The 20448-nt window shown below is 46.4% G+C and overlaps 1 protein-coding gene and 1 long non-coding RNA gene across 4 annotated transcripts in view; one reads left to right on the top strand and one right to left on the bottom strand.

Annotated features, from left to right (window-relative positions):
* Positions 1-439: 439 nt before the first annotated feature.
* Positions 440-20448, bottom strand: part of BMF (Bcl2 modifying factor) — a 64499-nt gene continuing 44490 nt past the window's right edge. For all 3 annotated transcript variants that reach the window (XM_073639183.1, XM_073639182.1, XM_073639184.1), the window contains exon 4: positions 440-1361. In XM_073639183.1, the coding sequence (XP_073495284.1) occupies positions 1263-1361 (99 nt within the window). In that variant the 3' untranslated portion in view covers positions 440-1262. The remainder of the gene's footprint in view (positions 1362-20448) is intronic.
* On the top strand, positions 16762-18576 carry LOC141153912 (uncharacterized). The gene is made up of 2 exons (XR_012247366.1): positions 16762-17017; positions 17099-18576. It is a non-coding gene; the product is annotated as an uncharacterized lncRNA (long non-coding RNA).

Consider the following 20448-nt stretch of genomic DNA (forward strand, 5'->3'; position numbering starts at 1 on the left):
CATCAAAAAGTTAATTTATTTCAGTTCTTCAATACAAAAAGTGAAACTCATATATTATATAGAGTCATTACACACAGAGTGATCTATTTCAAGTGTTTATTTCTGTTAATGTGGATGATTATGGCTTACAGCCAATGAAAACACAACAGTCATTATCTCAGTAAATTAGAATACTTTATAACAACAGCTTGAAAAATAATTTTAAAATCTGAAATGTTGTCCTACTGAAATGTATGCTCAGTAAATGCACAGTTTCACTTTTTGTATTGAAGAAATTAAATAAATTAACTTTTTGATGATATTCTAATTTTGTGAGAAGCACCTGTAGTATGAAAAAAAAACTTTTAAAAGTGGACTTGTCCTTTTACAATTTCTCAAAAAAAATATGCTGGTAACATCAATTAAAACATTATCTGCAGCATAGATCTAAGCCAACTGATTATTGACATCCCCTAATGATAGGATACATGTAATGCAATTTCTACGGATTTTATCTGCACATTCGAGTAGGTAAAATCCGCTTGGATTACTGCTCTAGACAAGTAGCTAAAATTCTTAAAAAATTTTAAAATTTGCTGCCGAAAAATTGTGCCAAACCAAAATAGGGACCACTACTGTGACTAATTCATGCCTTGCTTTTCCAAAGGTGGTATGACTCTCTGGGCCCATGTGCCCAGAGGAATAAAGGATTACACAAACCTATTTTTGTAGTGGGTTGGCGTGTAATTCTCTCGGCTTGGAATAAATAACTTTTCCTGAATATCACAATGCGATATAGAAGAGATAGAAGGTATAAAGACAATGATATATACACTTCTTTATCTGTTCTCATTTATCCATAAATTCATCAGATATTTGATAACGGACGTCGTATTTAGGCTCCACCAGGTCCAATGTTGGGAACATTTGATGTTTTACTTCAAATTCTGGTTTTAGATAAAGAAATTTGGAGGTAGATCCTGACATATGTCCCCTTCTTTCTCCCCTGTACCTGCTGTGTAGATTTCGGTTTGGTTGTGTAAAACCATTAAAGGCTCATCTGCAGAAAGAAAACGTGTAAGCTCAGTTCTCTTTCCCATAGTGCAGATTAATTCTGGTTAAGTCCACAGATATCAACAACCCAAGTTATCGTCCCAACAGTGTTTGACCAGAAATCCCTGATGATGATGATGATGATGATGCTGGAACATCCTCTTCTGAAACCAACACAGAATCGTCCAGTGATGCGATAAGCAGAGTAGATCATGACCCATGGATGGTATTCACCTCCGGAAGTCACCTCTGTTCCTCTCGCGATGTATCACCAAGTTACAAAAGAAGGCCAATATCTGGAACCAGATTTGGTTTCTGTTTTGTTGAATCTGCACAGACAAAAGAACATATATGATACATCCAGCCAAAACCCTGTATAAAACCCACTTATCCGAGTAGTCGACCTGCTGAAATGGCCTCTGATACTCCCCTTCAACACATTGTTCTGCTGAATAAAATAGCAAATAGTCTCAGAGCAATGAAGAGGGGAGCAGAGAAGCTCACACAGGAGTGGTTTTTGTTAGACCTGCAAATCAGCTACGTTGATAGCATGGACTAGGCAGATAAATCAGCATAATATTAAAGATAAAAGGTAAAATAAGGTGATGAAGTATATTACAAAAATTAATAGTTTTACAAAGGTTAATCGATAAATTAAAATAAGTTTAGTTACTCTTAAAACAGGCACTGCCTCCAGTCTTCTGCCATGTTCAACTATACCTTGGATTTGACCCAGATAGCTTTGCCATCTAGATTTGTTGCCCCTTCTGTGTTCCTATCTGGATTTGAACTCGAGCCGGGCTTTGACCTTGTTTTCTTCTTCTAGATTTGACCTACAGTTCCATCTGAAAAATCTACGGTTCGAACATTACTTGTCATGGGTGTGTCAGGTTTGACAGAGAGTCATTCTGGATCCGGCTGTAGAAGGTCGCTGTGCTTGGCCTTGTAGACACCTTCTTGATCCTTTCATCATCCCTCCCTCTCTAGGACACAGTGGTGATCTCCACCTTCTCCTGCTAATTAACAGACCCTTGCAGGATGTTTAAATATCCTCAATTTCTCCAGAGAATCACTGGTGATAGAGTAAATTCCTCTGTTCAGGTCTGGAGTTCTAGCAGTCGGCTAGATACTTCTTGGAGTTTCTTTGTGGATTGTAGTCGTTGTCTCTCTGGTGTCTTCTCAAAGCTAAGTGTATTCCCTTGTTTGTTTCCCTTGTTTGCCTTTAGTTGCAGTGGGGCCTGACTAGTGCTCACCTCTCCCCCGCCCTTCCTTGGGCCTAGCTCTAGGGACAGCCAAGGCTAAGGTATCCTGCTCGGTGATAGGTTCGGAACCTATTTAGGGACGATAGGGGAGTCAGGGTGTTGTTAGATCTGCCTAGGTATGTTCACACACAGTTTATTTATGTGAATTTTAAAGCAGATTTGCTTTAAGATCCATATAAAAAATGCTTTACATACTCTTTGATTTGAGTTCTGGGACAAATACACTTCAAAATCCTTGTAAAAAAAAATAAAAACTTTGTATGAACTTGCCCTAAGACTCCCTCCTCACATTAGTCAACGCCACAAAGATTTTGTTCACAAGATGCACTTATCTACAAGTATAAGTTTGACATGTTTACCCATATTATCCACCGAGTGAGCTTCACTTACAGATCCATTCCCGACTTTCAGTAAATGAGTGTAGTGTATACCAAATGTACCAGGACCAGCAGGAAGGTATGTGATGGTGTATTTCTCCCAGTCTAAATAAACCAGTCAGTATAATAACTGATCATCAGCATGGATTCATGAAGAATAGGTCGTGTCTGACCAACATGTTGGTGTTCACTGAGGAGGTAAGTGCGAATCTGGATGTTGGTAATGCGGCTGATGTGATTTATCTGGACTTTATAAAGGCATTTGATCCTGTACCATATAACAGCCTTATACTGAAGCTTCAGAAGCCGAGACTGGGGGGAACTATATACAGATGGGTAAGGAACTGGCTAAATGATAGGAAACAAAGGGTCGTCATAAATGGTTCATTCTCTAAACGGGATACAGTCAGCAGTGGAGTGCCGCAGGCAGGGCCGGCGTCAGCACCCGGCGTACCCGGGCAAGTGCCGGGGCCATGGAAAATCAGAGGGGCCCAGCCGCCCACTCACTGTCGGGGCCCGGCCCACACACCCCCCCGCCCACTCACTCACTGTCGGGGCGGGCCCACACACCCACCCGTGCCACTCACTGTCGGGGCCGGGCTCACACACCCACCCGCCCACTCACTGTCGGGGCCGGGCCCACACACCCGCCCGCCCACTCACTCACTGTCGGGGCCGGGCCCACACACCCACCCGTGCCACTCACTGTCGGGGCCGGGCTCACACACCCACCCGCCCACTCACTGTTGGGGCCGGGCCCACACACCCACCCGCCCACTCACTGTCGGGGCCGGGCCCACACACCCGCCCGCCCACTCACTGTCGGGGCCGGGCCCACACACCCACCCGTGCCACTCACTGTCGGGGCCGGGCTCACACACCCACCGGCCCACTCACTGTCAGGGCCGGACCCACCCGCCCACTCACTGTCGGGGCCGAGCCCACACACCCGCCCGCCCACTCACTGTCGGGGCAGGGCCCACACACCCACCCGTGCCACTCACTGTCGGGGCCGGGCTCACACACCCACCCGCCCACTCACTGTCGGGGCCGGGCCCACACACCCGCCCGCCCACTCACTGTCGGGGCCGGGCCCACACACCCACCCGCCCACTCACTGTCGGGGCCGGGCCCACACACCCACCCGCCCACTCACTGTCGGGGCCGGGCCCACACACCCGCCCGCCCACTCACTGTCGGGGCCGGGCCCACACACCCGCCCGCCCACTCACTGTCGGGGCCATGGCCGCATCTTCGGCACCTGTTCAGTGACGCAGGCGCTGCTTGATTGCCGGCACTCCCCCAGTCCCAGAAATGGCCGCGCGCTGTCAGGCTGTGTCTGCTAGTAATGACGCGGCAGGGTCGAAGGCACTGCACCTTTCATTTTGCTTGTGTGTCGCCCCTGCCGCGTCATTACTAGCAGACACAGTCGCACAGCGCGCAGCCATGTCTGGGGGAGTGCCATCAAACACCGTCGGAGCGGAGGTCCTGCACAGATGGGGGGGGAGCGGCCCGGACCCGACCGCAAGTGGGCCCCTCTGATGGTCCAGGGCCATGAAGTCTGTGACACGCCGGGGGCCCTGCACTGCCCCATACCTGAGAAGCTGCTGGACAGGACACTGGACCGGGGACAGGTGAGTGAGGCTTCCCCAATCCCCATATTAAAAATACTTGTAATGGGTCTGTGTGAGTGCATGTATGTGAATGTCAGTGTGTATGACTGTGTATATATATTTGTCTGTTTTATATATGTCTTTAAGAATTTGTGTAAAAATATGTGCATGTCTGCGTACCGTGTGTGCATGTCTGCATACCGTGTGTGCGCGTGTCTGCGTACCGTGTGTGCGCGTGTCTGCGTAGCGTGTGTGCGCGTGTCTGCGTAGCGTGTGTGCGCGTGTCTGCGTAGCGTGTCTGCGTACCAGTCTGCGTGCGCGTCTGCGTACCGTGTGTGCGTGCGCGTCTGCGTACCGTGTGTGCGTGCGCATGTCTGCATATGTGAAGGATGAGGTGGCAGGCTGGGCCCTGTGTACTATATATATATATATATATATATATATATATACATATATATATATATATATATATATATAATATATATATATATATTTCTCTGCCGTATCTGTGCATCATGAATCGTGTATATGTTAAAAGGGCCCACTGAGACTCTTTCGCCCGGGGCCCAGAAAAACCTGGAGCCGGCCCTGGCCGCAGGGATCTGTACTGGGAGCTGTGGGGGCCACAGGGATATGTGCTAGGAGCAGTGGGGACTGCAGGGATCTGTACTGGGAGCAGTGGGGACCGCAGGGATATGTGCTAGGAGCAGTGGGGACTGCAGGGATCTGTACTGGGAGCAGTGGGGGCCGCAGGGATCTGTACTGGGAGCAGTGGGGGCCGCAGGGATATGTGCTAGGAGCAGTGGGGACTGCAGGGATCTGTACTGGGAGCAGTGAGGACCGCAGGGATCTGTACTGGGAGCAGTGAGGACCGCAGGGATCTGTACTGGGAGCAGTGGGGGCCGCAGGGATATGTGCTAGGAGCAGTGGGGACTGCAGGGATCTGTACTGGGAGCAGTGAGGACCGCAGGGATCTGTACTGGGAGCAGTGAGGACCGCAGGGATCTGTACTGGGAGCAGTGGGGACCGCAGGGATCTGTACTGGCTGCAGTGGGGACCGCAGGGATCTGTACTGGGAGCAGTGGGGGCTGCAGGGATATGTGCTAGGAGCAGTGGGGACTGCAGGGATCTGTACTGGCTGCAGTGAGGACCGCAGGGATCTGTACTGGGAGCAGTGAGGACCGCAGGGATCTGTACTGGGAGCAGTGGGGACCGCAGGGATCTGTACTGGCTGCAGTGGGGACCGCAGGGATCTGTACTGGGAGCAGTGGGGGCTGCAGGGATATGTGCTAGGAGCAGTGGGGACCGCAGGGATCTGTACTGGCTGCAGTGGGGACCGCAGGGATCTGTACTGGGAGCAGTGGGGACCGCAGGGATATGTGCTAGGAGCAGTGGGGACTGCAGGGATCTGTACTGGGAGCAGTGGGGGCCGCAGGGATCTGTACTGGGAGCAGTGGGGGCCGCAGGGATATGTGCTAGGAGCAGTGGGGACTGCAGGGATCTGTACTGGGAGCAGTGAGGACCGCAGGGATCTGTACTGGGAGCAGTGAGGACCGCAGGGATCTGTACTGGGAGCAGTGGGGACCGCAGGGATCTGTACTGGCTGCAGTGGGGACCGCAGGGATCTGTACTGGGAGCAGTGGGGGCTGCAGGGATCTGTACTGGGAGCAGTGGGGACCGCAGGGATCTGTACTGGGAGCAGTGGGGACCGCAGGGATCTGTACTGGGAGCAGTGGGGACCGCAGGGATCTGTACTGGGAGCAGTGGGGGCCGCAGGGATCTGTACTGGGAGCAGGGGGGACCGCAGGGATCTGTACTGGGAGCAGTGGGGACCGCAGGGATCTGTACTGGGAGCAGTGGGGACCGCAGGGATCTGTACTGGGAGCAGTGGGGACCGCAGGGATCTGTACTGGGAGCAGTGGGGACCGCAGGGATCTGTACTGGGAGCAGTGGGGACCGCAGGGATCTGTACTGGGAGCAGTGGGGACCGCAGGGATCTGTACTGGGAGCAGTGGGGACCGCAGGGATCTGTACTGGGAGCAGTGGGGACCGCAGGGATCTGTACTGGGAGCAGTGGGGGCCGCAGGGATCTGTACTGGGAGCAGTGGGGACAGCAGGGATCTGTACTGGGAGCAGTGGGGACCGCAGGGATCTGTACTGGGAGCAGTGGGGACCGCAGGGATCTGTACTGGGAGCAGTGGGGGCCACCGGGATCTGTACTGGGAGCAGTGGGGACCGCAGGGATCTGTACTGGGAGCAGTGGGGACCGCAGGGATCTGTACTGGGAGCAGTGAGGACCGCAGGGATCTGTACTGGGAGCAGTGGGGACCGCAGGGATCTGTACTGGGAGCATTGGTGACCGCAGGGATCTGTACTGGGAGCAGTGGGGGCCACCGGGATCTGTACTGGGAGCAGTGGGGGCCGCAGGGATCTGTACTGGGAGCAGTGGGGGCTGCAGGGATCTGTACCAGGAGCAGTGGTACTTAAAATGTGGCATCTGTCTAATGTATGATTGGCTTGTATGTGGCATATGCCCTTACATGCTTCTATAGTAGGTGAGCATTCCTATAATATTTTACATCCCTTCATTATCAGATAAGACCCTATTTGCACTTTTTGTCTCTCCAGTTTTACAATTTACATAGTTACATAGTTTATAAGGCCGAAAAAAAACAAGCGTCCATCCAGTTCAGCCTATTTCTTGTGCACTGCAGCTATTCCGCAGCGTTGATCCAGGGGAAGGCAACAAAAAACCATGCGGTATAGGCCAATTTACATCATTGAGGAAAAATTCACTTCCCGACACCAATCTGGCCGTCAGATTAAATCCCTGGATTAATTAACTAAGCATAAATTGTAATTTTATTGTTCTCAAGAAAGGCGTCCAGGCCTCTCTTGAACTCTTTAAGTGAGTTGGACATCACCACTTCCTCTCCCAGAGAGTTCCAGAGTCTCACGGCTCTGACCGTAAAGAATCCCCTTCTATGCTGGTGCAGGAACCTCCTTTCCTCCAGACGCATAGTGTGCCCCCTCGTCTTAGTCACCATCCTTGGTATAAACAGGTCATGGGAGAGATCTCTGTACTGCCCCCTGATGTATTTATACATGTTTATGAGGTCTCCCCTAAGCCTTCTCTTTTCCAACGTAAATAGGCCTAATTTTGACAACCTCTCTGGGTATTCTAGTCCCTCCATTCCCTTTATTACCTTAGTCGCCCTCCTTTGTACCCTCTCTAGCTCCAATATGTCTTTTCTGAGCACCGGAGCCCAGAACTGTGCACAATATTCTAAGTGCGGCCTTACCAGCGCTTTATACAGAGGAAGAACAATGTTCTCATCATATGCCCCTATTCCTCTTCTGATGCATGCCATGACTCTATTTGCCTTCGCAGCTGCTGCCTGACACTGGGCACTCCAATTTAATTTGCTACTAACCAAGACGCCCAGGTCCTTCTCCATGTCAGATTTCCCCAACGGTTTCCCATTTAATATGTATGGGTGACTGCTGTTTTTCTTTCCCATGTGCATGACCTTACATTTATCGGCATTGAACCCCAATTTGATTTACTAAAGGTAAAGATGACACATTCCCTTTGTATTTGAGGCAAAAAAAATATAGATTTTCATCTTTTACATTTTAAAAATTACAAAATTGAAACTGGACCAATGCAAAAGTTTGGGCGCCCCGCATGGTTAGTACCTAGTAGCGCCCCCTATTGCAGGTATCACAGCTTGTAAAAGCTTTTTATAGCCAGACAAGAGTCTTTCAGTTCTTGTTTGAGGGATTCTCATCCATTCTTCCTTGTAGAATTCTTCCAGTTCTGTAAGATTCCTGGGTCGTCTTGCATGCTCTGCTATTCTGAGGTCTAGCGTTTATGTGGCACGTGTCTAGTATGTTACTAGCGTTTATGTGCCATGTGTCTAGTATGTGACTAGCGTTTATGTGGCATGTGTCTAGTATGTTACTAGCGTTTATGTGGCACGTGTCTAGTATGTGACTAGCGTTTATGTGGCATGTGTCTAGTATGTTACTAGCGTTTATGTGGCACGTGTCTAGTATGTGACTAGCGTTTATGTGGCATGTGTCTAGTATGTTACTAGCGTTTATGTGCCATGTGTCTAGTATGTGACTAGCGTTTATGTGGCATGTGTCTAGTATGTTACTAGCGTTTATGTGGCACGTGTCTAGTATGTGGCTAGTGTTTATGTGGCACGTGTCTAGTATGTGACTAGCGTTTATGTGCCATGTGTCTAGTATGTGACTAGCGTTTATGTGCCATGTGTCTAGTATGTGACTAGCGTTTATGTGCCATGTGTCTAGTATGTGACTAGCGTTTATGTGCCATGTGTCTAGTATGTGACTGGTGTTTATGTGGCATGTGTCTAGCATGTGGCTAGCGTTTATGTGGCACATGTCTAGTATGTGACTAGCGTTTATGTGGCACGTGTCTAGTATGTGACTAGCGTTTATGTGCCATGTGTCTAGTATGTGACTGGTGTTTATGTGGCATGTGTCTAGCATGTGGCTAGCGTTTATGTGGCACGTGTCTAGTATGTGACTAGCGTTTATGTGCCATGTGTCTAGTATGTGACTGGTGTTTATGTGGCATGTGTCTAGCATGTGGCTAGCGTTTATGTGGCACGTGTCTAGTATGTTACTAGCGTTTATGTGCCATGTGTCTAGTATGTGACTAGCGTTTATGTGGCACGTGTCTAGTATGTGACTAGCGTTTATGTGGCATGTGTCTAGTATGTGACTAGCGTTTATGTGGCACGTGTCTAGTATGTGACTAGCGTTTATGTGCCATGTGTCTAGTATGTGACTAGCGTTTATGTGGCATGTGTCTAGCATGTGGCTAGCGTTTATGTGGCACGTGTCTAGTATGTTACTAGCGTTTATGTGCCATGTGTCTAGTATGTGACTAGCGTTTATGTGGCACGTGTCTAGTATGTGACTAGCGTTTATGTGCCATGTGTCTAGTATGTGACTGGTGTTTATGTGGCATGTGTCTAGCATGTGGCTAGCGTTTATGTGGCACGTGTCTAGTATGTTACTAGCGTTTATGTGCCATGTGTCTAGTATGTGACTAGCGTTTATGTGGCACGTGTCTAGTATGTGACTAGCGTTTATGTGGCATGTGTCTAGTATGTGACTAGTGTTTATGTGGCACGTGTCTAGTATGTGACTAGCGTTTATGTGGCACGTGTCTAGTATGTGGCTAGTGTTTATGTGGCATGTGTCTAGTATGTGACTAGCGTTTATGTGGCATGTGTCTAGTATGTTACTAGCGTTTATGTGGCATGTGTCTAGTATGTGACTAGCGTTTATGTGGCATGTGTCTAGTATGTTACTAGCGTTTATGTGGCACGTGTCTAGTATGTGACTAGCGTTTATGTGGCACGTGTCTAGTATGTGGCTAGTGTTTATGTGGCACGTGTCTAGTATGTGACTAGCGTTTATGTGCCATGTGTCTAGTATGTGACTAGCGTTTATGTGCCATGTGTCTAGTATGTGACTAGCGTTTATGTGCCATGTGTCTAGTATGTGACTAGCGTTTATGTGGCACATGTCTAGTATGTGACTAGCGTTTATGTGGCACGTGTCTAGTATGTGACTAGCGTTTATGTGCCATGTGTCTAGTATGTGACTGGTGTTTATGTGGCATGTGTCTAGCATGTGGCTAGCGTTTATGTGGCACGTGTCTAGTATGTTACTAGCGTTTATGTGCCATGTGTCTAGTATGTGACTAGCGTTTATGTGGCACGTGTCTAGTATGTGACTAGCGTTTATGTGGCATGTGTCTAGTATGTGACTAGCGTTTATGTGGCACGTGTCTAGTATGTGACTAGCGTTTATGTGCCATGTGTCTAGTATGTGACTAGCGTTTATGTGGCATGTGTCTAGCATGTGGCTAGCGTTTATGTGGCACGTGTCTAGTATGTTACTAGCGTTTATGTGCCATGTGTCTAGTATGTGACTAGCGTTTATGTGGCACGTGTCTAGTATGTGACTAGCATTTATGTGCCATGTGTCTAGTATGTGACTAGCGTTTATGTGGCACGTGTCTAGTATGTGACTAGCGTTTATGTGGCATGTGTCTAGTATGTGACTAGTGTTTATGTGGCACGTGTCTAGTATGTGACTAGCGTTTATGTGGCACGTGTCTAGTATGTGGCTAGTGTTTATGTGGCACGTGTCTAGTATGTGACTAGCGTTTATGTGGCATGTGTCTAGTATGTTACTAGCGTTTATGTGCCATGTGTCTAGTATGTGACTGGTGTTTATGTGGCATGTGTCTAGTATGTGACTAGCGTTTATGTGGCACGTGTCTAGTATGTGACTAGCGTTTATGTGGCATGTGTCTAGCATGTGGCTAGCGTTTATGTGGCACGTGTCTAGTATGTGACTAGCGTTTATGTGGCATGTGTCTAGTATGTGACTAGTGTTTATGTGGCACGTGTCTAGTATGTGACTAGCGTTTATGTGGCACGTGTCTAGTATGTGGCTAGTGTTTATGTGGCACGTGTCTAGTATGTGACTAGCGTTTATGTGCCATGTGTCTAGTATGTGGCTAGCGTTTATGTGCCATGTGTCTAGTATGTGACTAGCGTTTATGTGCCATGTGTCTAGTATGTGACTAGCGTTTATGTGCCACGTGTCTAGTATGTGACTAGCGTTTATGTGGCATGTGTCTAGTATGTGACTAGCGTTTATGTGGCACGTGTCTAGTATGTGACTAGCGTTTATGTGCCATGTGTCTAGTATGTGACTAGCGTTTATGTGGCATGTGTCTAGCATGTGGCTAGCGTTTATGTGGCACGTGTCTAGTATGTTACTAGCGTTTATGTGCCATGTGTCTAGTATGTGACTAGCGTTTATGTGGCACGTGTCTAGTATGTGACTAGCGTTTATGTGCCATGTGTCTAGTATGTGACTGGTGTTTATGTGGCATGTGTCTAGCATGTGGCTAGCGTTTATGTGGCACGTGTCTAGTATGTTACTAGCGTTTATGTGCCATGTGTCTAGTATGTGACTAGCGTTTATGTGGCACGTGTCTAGTATGTGACTAGCGTTTATGTGGCATGTGTCTAGTATGTGACTAGTGTTTATGTGGCACGTGTCTAGTATGTGACTAGCGTTTATGTGGCACGTGTCTAGTATGTGGCTAGTGTTTATGTGGCACGTGTCTAGTATGTGACTAGCGTTTATGTGCCATGTGTCTAGTATGTGGCTAGCGTTTATGTGGCATGTGTCTAGTATGTGACTAGCGTTTATGTGGCATGTGTCTAGTATGTGACTAGCGTTTATGTGGCACGTGTCTAGTATGTGACTAGCGTTTATGTGGCATGTGTCTAGTATGTGACTAGTGTTTATGTGGCACGTGTCTAGTATGTGACTAGCGTTTATGTGGCATGTGTCTAGTATGTTACTAGCGTTTATGTGCCATGTGTCTAGTATGTGACTGGTGTTTATGTGGCATGTGTCTAGTATGTGACTAGCGTTTATGTGGCACGTGTCTAGTATGTGACTAGCGTTTATGTGGCACGTGTCTAGTATGTGACTAGCGTTTATGTGGCATGTGTCTAGTATGTGACTAGCGTTTATGTGGCATGTGTCTAGCATGTGACTAGCGTTTATGTGGCATGTGTCTAGCATGTGACTAGCGTTTATGTGGCATGTGTCTAGCATGTGACTAGCGTTTATGTGGCACGTGTCTAGCATGTGACTAGCGTTTATGTGGCACGTGTCTAGCATGTGGCTAGCGTTTATGTGGCATGTGTCTAGTATGTGACTGGTGTTTATGTGCCATGTGTCTAGTATGTGGCTAGCGTTTATGTGGCACGTGTCTAGTATGTGACTAGCGTTTATGTGGCACGTGTCTAGTATGTGACTAGCGTTTATGTGGCACGTGTCTAGTATGTGACTAGCGTTTATGTGCCATGTGTCTAGTATGTGACTAGTGTTTATGTGGCACGTGTCTAGTATGTGACTAGCGTTTATGTGGCACGTGTCTAGTATGTGGCTAGCGTTTATGTGGCACGTGTCTAGTATGTGACTAGCGTTTATGTGGCACGTGTCTAGTATGTGGCTAGCGTTTATGTGGCACGTGTCTAGTATGTGACTAGCGTTTATGTGGCACGTGTCTAGTATGTGACTAGCGTTTATGTGGCACGTGTCTAGTATGTGACTAGCGTTTATGTGGCACGTGTCTAGTATGTGACTAGTGTTTATGTGGCATGTGTCTAGTATGTGACTGGTGTTTATGTGGCACGTGTCTAGTATGTGGCTAGCGTTTATGTGGCACGTGTCTAGTATGTGACTAGCGTTTATGTGGAATGTGTCTAGTATGTGACTAGCGTTTATGTGGCACGTGTCTAGTATGTGACTAGCGTTTATGTGGCACGTGTCTAGTATGTGACTAGCGTTTATGTGGCACGTGTCTAGTATGTGACTAGCGTTTATGTGGCACGTGTCTAGTATGTGGCTAGCGTTTATGTGGCACGTGTCTAGTATGTGGCTAGCGTTTATGTGGCACGTGTCTAGTATGTGACTAGCGTTTATGTGGCACGTGTCTAGTATGTGACTAGTGTTTATGTGGCACGTGTCTAGTATGTGACTAGTGTTTATGTGGCACGTGTCTAGTATGTGACTAGCGTTTATGTGGCTAGCGTTTATGTGGCATGTGTCTAGTATGTGACTAGCGTTTATGTTGCATGTGTCTAGTATGTGACTAGCGTTTATGTGGAATGTGTCTAGTATGTGACTGGTGTTTATGTGCCATGTGTCTAGTATGTGACTAGCGTTTATGTGGCATGTGTCTAGTATGTGACTAGCGTTTATGTGGCATGTGTCTAGTATGTGACTAGCGTTTATGTGGCATGTGTCTAGCATGTGACTAGCGTTTATGTGGCATGTGTCTAGCATGTGGCTAGCGTTTATGTGGCATGTGTCTAGTATGTGACTAGCGTTTATGTGGCATGTGTCTAGTATGTGACTGGTGTTTATGTGCCATGTGTCTAGTATGTGGCTAGCGTTTATGTGCCACGTGTCTAGTATGTGACTAGCGTTTATGTGGCACGTGTCAAGTATGTGACTAGCGTTTATGTGGCACGTGTCTAGTATGTGGCTAGCGTTTATGTGGCACGTGTCTAGTATGTGACTAGCGTTTATGTGGCATGTGTCTAGTATGTGACTAGCGTTTATGTGGCACGTGTCTAGCATGTGGCTAGCGTTTATGTGGCACGTGTCTAGCATGTGACTAGCGTTTATGTGGCATGTGTTTATGTGGCATGTGTCTAGTATGTGACTAGCGTTTATGTGCCATGTGTCTAGTATGTGACTAGCGTTTATGTGGCATGTGTCTAGTATGTGACTAGCGTTTATGTGGCATGTGTCTAGTATGTGACTAGCGTTTATGTGGCATGTGTCTAGCATGTGACTAGCGTTTATGTGGCATGTGTCTAGCATGTGACTAGCGTTTATGTGGCATGTGTTTATGTGGCATGTGTCTAGTATGTGACTAGCTTTTATGTGGCACGTGTCTAGTATGTGACTAGCGTTTATGTGGCACGTGTCTAGTATGTGACTAGTGTTTATGTGCCATGTGTCTAGTATGTGACTAGCGTTTATGTGGCACGTGTCTAGTATGTGACTAGCGTTTATGTGGCACGTGTCTAGTATGTGACTAGCGTTTATGTGGCATGTGTCTAGTTTGTGACTAGCGTTTATGTGGCGTGTGTCTAGTATGTGACTAGCGTTTATGTGGCGTGTGTCTAGTATGTGACTAGCGTTTATGTGGCGTGTGTCTAGTATGTGACTAGCGTTTATGTGGCACGTGTCTAGTATGTGACTAGCGTTTATGTGGCACGTGTCTAGTATGTGACTAGCGTTTATGTGGCACGTGTCTAGTATGTGACTAGCGTTTATGTGGCACGTGTCTAGTATGTGACTAGCGTTTATGTGGCACGTGTCTAGTATGTGACTAGCGTTTATGTGGCACGTGTCTAGTATGTGACTAGCGTTTATGTGGCACGTGTCTAGTATGTGACTAGCGTTTATGTGGCACGTGTCTAGTATGTGACTAGCGTTTATGTGGCACGTGTCTAGTATGTGGCTAGCGTTTATGTGGCACGTGTCTAGTATGTGGCTAGCGTTTATGTGGCACGTGTCTAGTATGTGACTAGCGTTTATGTGGCACGTGTCTAGTATGTGACTAGCGTTTATGTGGCACGTGTCTAGTATGTGACTAGTGTTTATGTGGCACGTGTCTAGTATGTGACTAGTGTTTATGTGGCACGTGTCTAGTATGTGACTAGTGTTTATGTGGCACGTGTCTAGTATGTGACTAGTGTTTATGTGGCACGTGTCTAGTATGTGACTAGCGTTTATGTGGCTAGCGTTTATGTGGCACGTGTCTAGTATGTGGCTAGCGTTTATGTGGCACGTGTCTAGTATGTGACTAGCGTTTATGTGGCACGTGTCTAGTATGTGACTAGCGTTTATGTGGCACGTGTCTAGTATGTGACTAGTGTTTATGTGGCACGTGTCTAGTATGTGACTGGTGTTTATGTGCCATGTGTCTAGTATGTGACTAGCGTTTATGTGGCATGTGTCTAGTATGTGACTAGCGTTTATGTGGCATGTGTCTAGTATGTGACTAGCGTTTATGTGGCATGTGTCTAGCATGTGACTAGCGTTTATGTGGCATGTGTCTAGCATGTGGCTAGCGTTTATGTGGCATGTGTCTAGTATGTGACTAGCGTTTATGTGGCATGTGTCTAGTATGTGACTGGTGTTTATGTGCCATGTGTCTAGTATGTGGCTAGCGTTTATGTGCCACGTGTCTAGTATGTGACTAGCGTTTATGTGGCATGTGTCTAGTATGTGACTAGCGTTTATGTGGCATGTGTCTAGTATGTGACTAGCGTTTATGTGGCATGTGTCTAGTATGTGACTAGCGTTTATGTGGCATGTGTCTAGTATGTGACTAGCGTTTATGTGGCATGTGTCTAGCATGTGACTAGCGTTTATGTGGCATGTGTCTAGCATGTGACTAGCGTTTATGTGGCATGTGTTTATGTGGCATGTGTCTAGTATGTGACTAGCTTTTATGTGGCACGTGTCTAGTATGTGACTAGCGTTTATGTGGCACGTGTCTAGTATGTGACTAGCGTTTATGTGGCACGTGTCTAGTATGTGACTAGCGTTTATGTGGCATGTGTCTAGTTTGTGACTAGCGTTTATGTGGCATGTGTCTAGTATGTGACTAGCGTTTATGTGGCGTGTGTCTAGTATGTGACTAGCGTTTATGTGGCGTGTGTCTAGTATGTGACTAGCGTTTATGTGGCACGTATCTAGTATGTGACTAGCGTTTATGTGGCATGTGTCTAGCATGTGACTAGCGTTTATGTGGCACGTATCTAGTATGTGACTAGCGTTTATGTGGCACGTGTCTAGTATGTGACTAGCGTTTATGTGGCACGTGTCTAGTATGTGACTAGCGTTTATGTGGCACGTGTCTAGTATGTGACTAGCGTTTATGTGGCACGTGTCTAGTATGTGACTAGCGTTTATGTGGCACGTGTCTAGTATGTGACTAGCGTTTATGTGGCACGTGTCTAGTATGTGACTAGCGTTTATGTGGCACGTGTCTAGTATGTGACTAGCGTTTATGTGGCACGTGTCTAGTATGTGACTAGCGTTTATGTGGCATGTATCTGGCATCATGCATATGGTTGTAAAATTGTTACATTATAAGAAGCTATAAAATGGCACTCAAAGGCAGAAAATATCCTGCCACGTAAAAAAACTGAACACCATATTAGGCCACGTTCACACATTCAGTATTTGGTCAGTATTTCACATCAGTATTTATAAGCCAAAACCAGGAGTGGGTGATAAATGCAGAATTGGTGACTTGTTTCTATTATACTTTTCCTCTGATTGTTCCTCATCTGGTTTTGGCTTAGAATTACTGAACATGTGAATGTGACCTTAAAAAAAATAATGTCCCTAGAAGCAGAGTGCTGCAGATAAAGTCATAGCGGCTGTGTGCACCACCATCCAGGCGCCATGTGCACCACCATCCAGGCGCCATGTGCGCCACCATCCAGGCCCCATGTGCACCACCATCCAGGCGCCATGTGCGCCACCATCCAGGCGCCATGTGCGCCACCATCCAGGCGCCATGTGCGCCACCATCCAGGCGCCACGTGCGCCACCATCCAGGCGCCACGTGCGCCACCATCCAGGCGCCACGTGCGCCACCATCCAGGCGCCACGTGCGCCACCATCCAGGCGCCATGTGCAAGGGACATTATGGGATTGAAGACATGCACCAAAGATACCGCCGTCTGCACAGTCAGGAAGCTTTTCCCTTTCTTCGCTCATTTAACCAACATCTTGTCTCCGCTAAGCCGAGGAGTCTGAAGTAAAAGACTCTTTTATTAGATAAATGAGGGAATATCTCAGGTCCACAGCTGCAGACTTTACTGACAATCCCAGGCTGCAGGGTGAGGAGTGATCCATCTGTAAGTGATTTTACACTGTGCGGGTCACAGGGTTAATCTTTAACTGAAACCATACTGCTGAGGCAGCAAAACAGTATGAAAACATAACCATCCTCCACCGCTTCACGCCAGCATCGCCCCGACAATACAGCGTCTTCATGTAATGGATACATTGTGAGATCTCTATTATGGAGGCTATACATACTAAACAACCTTTTATACGAGTAAGTCAAAGGATAAAGTCTGTACTATAAGTTACTGCTATAAACACGTATCTAGTCTACAAGTGCTTTTTTTCTGTTTAGATGCTTGTCGAAAATGCAGCAAACCAAAAAAGTGGGCAAAACGGAAGGCCACCTACAGTTCAGTCCAGCAACAATACATACTAGGAAGTGATGGAAAGGAAGTTCCAGCTCCTACAGTGCTGGCAGAATGCTGATAAAGTGGAAGCGGCGAGGATCGTCCTGATCAAAATGCTCATCAGACTAGCAACAAATTTCCAAACTACTGATTGTTCAATAAAGATAATTCCTTGACCGACACTTTTCCTCCCACCTCCGCTGACGTGTGATGTTCAGACCAGCTAATTTACGGACTTTGTGTTTTATTATTATCACTAGTTGTTTCTTAGAAAAAAGTATTAGGAAATCATCGAAGGTCAAAACAAAAACATGCTTTGTCATTCACGTCCTAGACAGGAAATCCGCCAGTTACTGAGTAACCAGATAAATCATTAAGCAAGACCTGCAGACTTGTGAGTATACATTACAGACGCGGGAGATTTAGGATTTTTCCTGTAAACAGAAAATTAAGAATGATATCACTGTACATAACTTATTAAAGGAGTACAACGATTGTAGTGAGAAAGAGGCTCCAGGATTATACGGGCCCGTAGGCAACAAAGTCTCAGTGGGCCCCTCTTAGTTTTTCCTCCTTGCCTTTTAAAAGCTATAACTTTTTTATCTTTTGCTCAACCGTTTTTTTGCGGTACACATATATATTTTTTTTGTTTGTTTCGCCACTTACCAAATAGGATAAATATTGTGTTATTCTGTTAGTTTGGATAGTCATGCAAACTTATTTATTTTCCAGGAACAGGATGGTGATATGAAGTTTTATATTTTTTTATTTTTAATATATATGTTTTTTATCTTGAAAAAGGGATCATTTGTATAATACACTGCACTACTGTAATATTTCAGTGTATTATAAAGTTACTGTTCCACCATCTGGGCTTCCTACAGGCATAAACTTTGAAGACAAGCTGCCATGACAGTGATATTGGCACCACACAATACTATTTCAGGGTGGATGGGAACACATTCAATATCCAACTTCTTAAATTCTGCTGTCAAGAGTGATAACGGCTTCTAAGAGCCAGTCTGTACACATGTGAATATTAAAAATTGAAACCTGATGAAGCTTGATGCGAAACGCGCATCAGATGTGTTTTCTTTGATAGGTAAAGTGTACCATGCCACTGTACATTATTATCATTATGTGAACTTTTATATGATATTACTCTCTCCCTGTTTACCTGTATTTGTCTTTACAGACCTTAATTTATACAGCCCTGGCTATTTTTGCTTGTACTTTTTGAGTTTCCGTCATTAATACTGTGATTGTACATAATATAACGCTGTATTGATTTGTAGAATTCACACAAGAAAGCATTGTCATTATCACTTGCTTACCTTTAGTATTTTTTATCTATGACTTTTGTATGTCTATTTTTATGTTTTCAATTATTATGTTATCCAATAAAGAATATATTTTTATTGCTTTTGAGCCTTGCACATTTCTATATAGGTATTCTTTTTTTTAATACTGAACTAATGCCTGGTTAATATATACGGGGAATTTCTTGTGTGTGGGGACTGTGACGAACATTAAAATGTGCATGAGGGACTGTGAGAGCCATTATACTGTGTGGGGAGTTGTGGGGCCATCATACTATGTTGGGGAGCTGTAGGGGCATCATACTGTGTTGGGGGACTGTGGGGACATCATACTAGGTGTGGGAGGGCTATGGGACATCATACCATGTGTCCCAGGGCTGTGGGACATCATACTGCATGTGGAAGGGCTATGGGGACATCATACCGTGTGTCCCAGGGCTGTGGGACATCATACTGCGTGTGGGAGGGCTATGGGGACATCCTACCGTGTGTCCCAGGGATGTGGGACATCATACTGCGAGTGGAAGGGCTATGGGGACATCATATTGTGTGTCCCAGGGCTGTGGGACATCATAATGCATGTGGGAGGGCTATGGGGACATCATATCGTGTGTCCCAGGGCTGTGGGACATCATACTGCATGTGGGATGGCTATGGAATATCATACCGTGTGTCCCAGGGCTGTGGGACATTATACTGTGTGTGAGAGGGCTATGGGGACATCATATTGTGTGTGGGAGGGCTATGGGGACATCATACTGTGTGTGGGAGGGCTATGGGGACATCATACTGTGTGTGGGATGGCTATGGGGACATCATACTGTGTGTGGGAGGGCTATGGGGACATCATATTATGTGTGGGAGGGCTATGGGGACATCATACCTTGTGTCCCGGGGCTGTGGGACATCATACTGTGTGTGGAAGGGTTATGGGGACATCATACTGTGTGTCCCAGAGCTGTGGGACATTATACTGTGTGTGGGAGGGCTATGGGGACATCATATTGTGTGTGGGAGGGCTATGGGGACATCATAATGTGTGTGGGAGGGCTATGGGGACATCATACTGTGTGTGGGAAGGCTATGGGGACATCATACTGTGTGTGGGAAGGCTATGGGGACATCATACTGTGTGTGGGAGGGCTATGGGGACATCATACTGTGTGTGGGAGGGCTATGGAGACATCATTTTTTTTAAAACAATCCCAGCAAATATGAAGACTGAAAAGTAGTGGGGTTTAAGTAAACTATACCCAAAGTGAATGTTTGGTTTTGGGTGTTCCCTTTGGTTAAAATTAAAACAAAGCCACAGTAGGTAGAATTAGAATTCCCCCCAAAATTCAAGTATTAACACAGCAAAAAAGGGCAGCAGTGTGTTGCCGCCATCTTTATTATATGGGTTTGCTGCATCCTGCATTAGTTCTGAGACTTGGGCAGGTAAACACTGCTACCCTGTTTTGCTGTGTTAATAATGTTCCATTTTTTTATCCTAAGGAAATGTGTCTAAAAAACATCACTTATTGTTTAAATCGGGTTTTGAGTTAAATGTATTTTATAAAAAAAAACTTACGTTTTTTTTGCATAGCACAATCTGTGTTAAAAATAAAGATTAGTAATCTTGCAATTTAAACAATGGTCACTGGGGCTTTGTTTAGACTAGCTTCCTGTTGCCTCAGGAAATGCACATGGACATTAGCTGTAATGAACAGGCTCTGACTTCATTTTTTTAACAGAAACATCTAATGAGCATGTGCAAAGGTCACTGTAAAGTGAGGGGGAGCAGGGTCAGCTGTGACATTGAGCAGGGGCGTAAAGATAGCGGTAGTGTCACGGGTGTGTGAGAAGTGAAAGACAGTCGCCCTGCAGTTGGTTGCAGGAGATCTCTTCGTTTGGCATTACAGACACCTTCTTAGAGGCGGTCTCTCTAGGACCCATCGGCTACCTTCCTCTTGCTAATTAACACCCTAGCCCGGGTG

The sequence above is a fragment of the Phyllobates terribilis genome, unplaced genomic scaffold (genome assembly GCF_046119375.1).
Source record: "Phyllobates terribilis strain yellow unplaced genomic scaffold, ASM4611937v1 Scaffold_7__3_contigs__length_470593459, whole genome shotgun sequence".
NCBI classification, from domain to species: Eukaryota; Metazoa; Chordata; class Amphibia; order Anura; family Dendrobatidae; genus Phyllobates; species Phyllobates terribilis.